Genomic DNA, 4422 nt, shown 5'->3' on the forward strand with positions numbered 1-4422 from the left:
TTAAACTACATAGTAATAATGGCATAGAAAAACATTTTTTTAAATTATTTTCAGTTTACAATGGCACCTTCTTACTATAGCCCTTCTGTCACCAGCTATTAACTCTTACAGTAGAAATCAAAGAGGAACATTTCATGGCAGCCCAGAAGGCTGCTTGTCAGTAGAGACGCTGGTGGTAGTAGGCAGCTCTAGACAACTTTAAGGTTCACCATACATTAACCATGGGGTTAATCTAATTCATAATCATAGTAATCATCATCTGCGTTTACTCCAACACTGGAGGCCTCACTTGGTTTCATTTTCTTTCTGTCCTCTTTGCCTCTTTCCATGGAAGACAGATTATCTTCACACTGCTGCAGAATCTTTTTGGAAGACATCCAACTTTCTCCTCGGCTTTCTGCTGGTGCCACGCACTGCCCTCCCCTGACATCCGTTCCTTTGGCCACCAGGGCTCGTCTGGTTCTGAGAAGGTCACAGGTGCAGTTCCAAGGGTTCCCATCTAAATACAGATGACGGAGACGAGGTAAATACTCTAAGACTTTGCGATCCAAGGCAGATATCTTGTTGTTCCGTAAATTTAGAACCTGAAGCTGTTTCAAGTCCTTCAGCTCTTGTTCTCCAACATCCTCTATGTCATTTCCCTTTAGATCCAACCTAGCAAGGGTGTCTGGAAGTCTGAATAAAAATAAAACAACACAAAGGTGTTACACTCATCATATTGTTTCTGTTTGTGTAGGTGGTATTTGGTTGGGGGTATTTGTCCAGGCACATCTGACATATTAAAGAAAACTATCTCTAACAAAAGTGCAATCTTTTGCAAAAACAATGTGGTCCTGAAATGTTCATGTCATTTTTTTTTTTTTTTTTAAGTTATAGGAATACTCTCTATGCACTCTTGAACTATTTTCCCAAATTATTGCAGGTCTGACCTGTACTGACTATGTTTCGGCAACTGAACTAACCAGCAATTTTAGTCCTCCTGTACTGTTAAGAAAGTTATATGTTCAGTTGAATGTCAAGCTTAAAAATGCATTTTGCACTCTTTAAGGCCACAAGTATGCCAATGACCAAATTATAGCAGCATGAAAAAACAAAAGTTTAGAGAAGCATGGCAACACTGTTCTTTCACGTACTTCTATATACAATTTTTTTAAAAAGGATTTTTAGTTCATAAAGACCTAGAATTTTTCTTCCATTTTGTTCTCCTGCTCCCATCAGATTCAAAAGTTAATCATCACAGAAGTCGTCCATCCAAGGATATTCTGTTTAATAAATCAGCAATGGGGAAAATAGAAATGCTTTTTAATGGTCTTTTAAAATAGTACTTTTGAGAATTAGAACTTGTTACATTAAAAAAAAAAAAAGCCAATAATCTCTGGATATGATACTAGACCAGTCAGTATCATTCTTACTTTCACACATCTTACAAATTTGTATGATACAACTGTTTTATTTCAAAAGTCTTGCCCATTTATGATCTTCTAATTTTCTTCTGCTCTGGTTAGTGACTCCCTGCAAGATTTTATGGAGTATGGACTCTTCTGTTTGAGTTCTGAAAATACTTGGACTTGTTGTGCATTATTTTCTTCTCAGAAAAAAACAAAAGAAACTTTTATTCTCCTAATTTCTGCTGAGTAACTGTTAAGACCCATTAACTGTGGCACGTTAACTCTATTTTTTAACTTTTGACACTGGTGATTGAGTTCTCAGATAACTGTCAGAAATAATAATACTTCTATTTCTGTATATCCATACATACCTGGTGATCAGCACACAATTAAATTAAGTACAAAAATTTTACATCTTGTCATTTTTTTCATCTTTTAGGTTTACAGCCTCCCCTTGAAATCCGTATTCATTGCTGAGCTGAAAATAAAAGTCCCCAATATCCCCTTAAAAGCTCTACTGTTTAAAGGCTAATAGAGAACTCCTTCCTGTTAATTCTCTTGACTACGAAGGTTGTAAAATAAGATGGATTAGACAATACTGAAGTAACTAGAAAGCATTAAACATCCTGTCAAGCTAGACTGAAATCAAATATTTATACACCACTAAATCACTTTCTGATTATAAAGCTGCTGCCAAATAGATTCAAATGCTAAAGGACCTGACGCTAAACGAATTGAAATTTTACTGCATTATTTATTTAGGCTAGTTAAACCTGTCCACAAACCATAAAAATAAAATTTAATAGTGGAGTTGTGTTAAAGAAGTTGATGTTAATGGAATTACATTGCTATTTTTATGCCATCTTATTGCACAGCTTTTTGAAATAATAAAGTTGCTGGTCTGATGACTGGCCTCCATTTGGCTTAATATGCCATCTCTGATAATGGCCAGGACCAACCTCAGATGAATGCGAAAGAACCTGTAAGCAGAGCATTAATGAGCACAATGTGCCCAAGGGATGTTTTTTCTCTGCTCCTTTGACTGGAATTTTGCTTATAGCCTGAAGCTGAAGAGCTTATACGCATTCCAAATACTTTGTAATGTGTGAATTTAATGAAGTTGGGAATGCTAATATCCGCTGAAAAAAGTGCATTCTTTTTGATCAGACAGCTCCTGAAATCTTAATATTTTAACAATAATAAACTCAGTGTGGCTTGGTAGAAACATCAGCTTTAAAATTGCTGTCTTTCCTTTTTATTGAATGCTCTATTAATTTTGTGTTATGGGAAAAGATAAATTTAAGCAGCAGTATAACTTCTCTGTAATCATTCTGTTATATTCTCCTAGCAGGTTCCTGTTTTCATGTGCTAATTAAACAAAGTAATCTTACTAGCAGGGAGAGATGTGAAACGAGTAGATTCACTGAGGGGCACAGATGTAATGAAAACAGCTCTACTTCTATGCTAACACTGCTAACAAGAGTGCTAATTAGTGCCCGTTATGGCAATGGGTTTATGGTATGGATAGATTTCTACCATGACTGGGTCTGAATGCAAATTTTTTTCCAGTTTGGCTCTCATTCTCATAATGTAAGGGAGGAGAGATGACACCAGTCCTCAGATTCACTTGCCTCAGCGGAATAGAAATGAGGAGATTCTGTTCCAGTGCCAGATTCGAAAGCTGCCCACACTGCTGAAGAGCTCCTGCCTCAAACACACTAACAGCGTTGTTGTCAAGAAACAAGTGCTTGAGGTCTTGTAGTCCTTGGAAGTCCTGCGCTGTCACCCTTTGGATCAGGTTATTGCTGCAGTCGAGTTTCTGCAGTCTGCCAGGCAGCCTGAGTGGCATAGTGTGGAGCTGGTTCTTAGCGACCTCCAGTGTTGTTAAGTTAGGAAGAAGCTGGGCACCATCTATTGATGTTAGCTGATTTTCTGACAAGAAGAACTCAGACAGATTTTCTAGGTGTTTCATGTCTCGAAGTCTTATTGTTTTGAGTTGGTTTTTCTCTATTTTTAGTGACAGCAGGGATTGAGGTAGGTCAAGAGGCACCTTTGTCAGAAAGTTACCACTTAAACTGAGAAACTGTAGCTTTTGGAAAGATGCAAAGAAATTGGTTGGGAAGGAGTTCAGTTTATTATCAGCCATGCTCAGGTACTTCAGCCTAGGAAGTTTAAGGGGTGCAGACACAGATTCCATGTTGTTGCCATCCAGCATCAGACTCTGTAAATTGCAAAGGGAAGAAAATGCACTCGGAGGCAGAGTTGCAATCAAGTTGTTCCGAATATCGAGCACCCTTAGTTTCATCAAACCTTCAAAATCAGATGCATGCAGAGTGCTGATGGAGTTATCAGTGAGTTTTAAAATTTCAAGGCCGGATGGGAGGAAGGTGGGTATTTGCTTTAGATTATTTTTGTAGAGTTCCAGGGACTTCAAGGTGCTCAGAGCTTTGAAAGTGTTGTTTTCTATTGATTCTGTGCCACTACATGACAGGACCAGTTCTTCAAGGGCTGACATTCTCCTGAAGTCAGTAATCTTAAAGAGAAAAAAATAATTCATGTGATAGTACACTGCATTGGGTCTGTGTGACAGGGTTTTGGTAGCAGGATGAGGGGCTATAGGGATGGCTCCTGTGATAAGCTCCTAGAAGCTTCCCTGGCTCCAAGTTGGTCCTGCCACTGGCCACAGCTGAGCCAACTGGTAACGGTGGGAGCACTTCTGTGAATCATATTTAAGAGGGAAAAAAAACCTGCTGGGAACAAGCAGCAGAGAGAGGAGTGGGATGTGAGAGAAACAACTATGCAGACATCAAGGTCAGTGAAGAAAGTGAATCTGGCAGTTTTCTCCAAGATGAAATATGAGGAAGCATGCAAGGAGGATGAACCCGGGAGTTCTCCGAGTACATCAGTTGCTTAAACGATAGTTTTCTGAAATTATCAGAGACAGTGCCCACTGACGTAGGTGGTTGTTTTTAAAAAATTGATATGGGGATCACAGAAAGTTCAGTGCAAGGTGAGCAGGTGTTCTGCATGGGAC

At 38.7% G+C, this 4422-nt stretch overlaps 1 protein-coding gene across 1 annotated transcript in view; it reads right to left on the reverse strand.

Moving 5' to 3' along the window:
• Nucleotides 1-227: 227 nt before the first annotated feature.
• The window catches only part of LOC104468583 (leucine-rich repeat transmembrane protein FLRT1-like), a 15485-nt gene continuing 11290 nt past the window's right edge, over nt 228-4422 (reverse strand). Inside the window, exons 3-4 of the mRNA XM_010082771.1 lie at nt 3020-3921; nt 228-675 (exon numbers count right to left, since the gene is read on the reverse strand). Of these exons, the coding sequence (XP_010081073.1) occupies nt 228-675; nt 3020-3921 (1350 nt within the window). The remainder of the gene's footprint in view (nt 676-3019; nt 3922-4422) is intronic.

This window comes from Pterocles gutturalis, unplaced genomic scaffold (genome assembly GCF_000699245.1).
Source record: "Pterocles gutturalis isolate BGI_N339 unplaced genomic scaffold, ASM69924v1 scaffold3480, whole genome shotgun sequence".
Lineage (NCBI taxonomy): Eukaryota > Metazoa > Chordata > Aves > Pterocliformes > Pteroclidae > Pterocles > Pterocles gutturalis.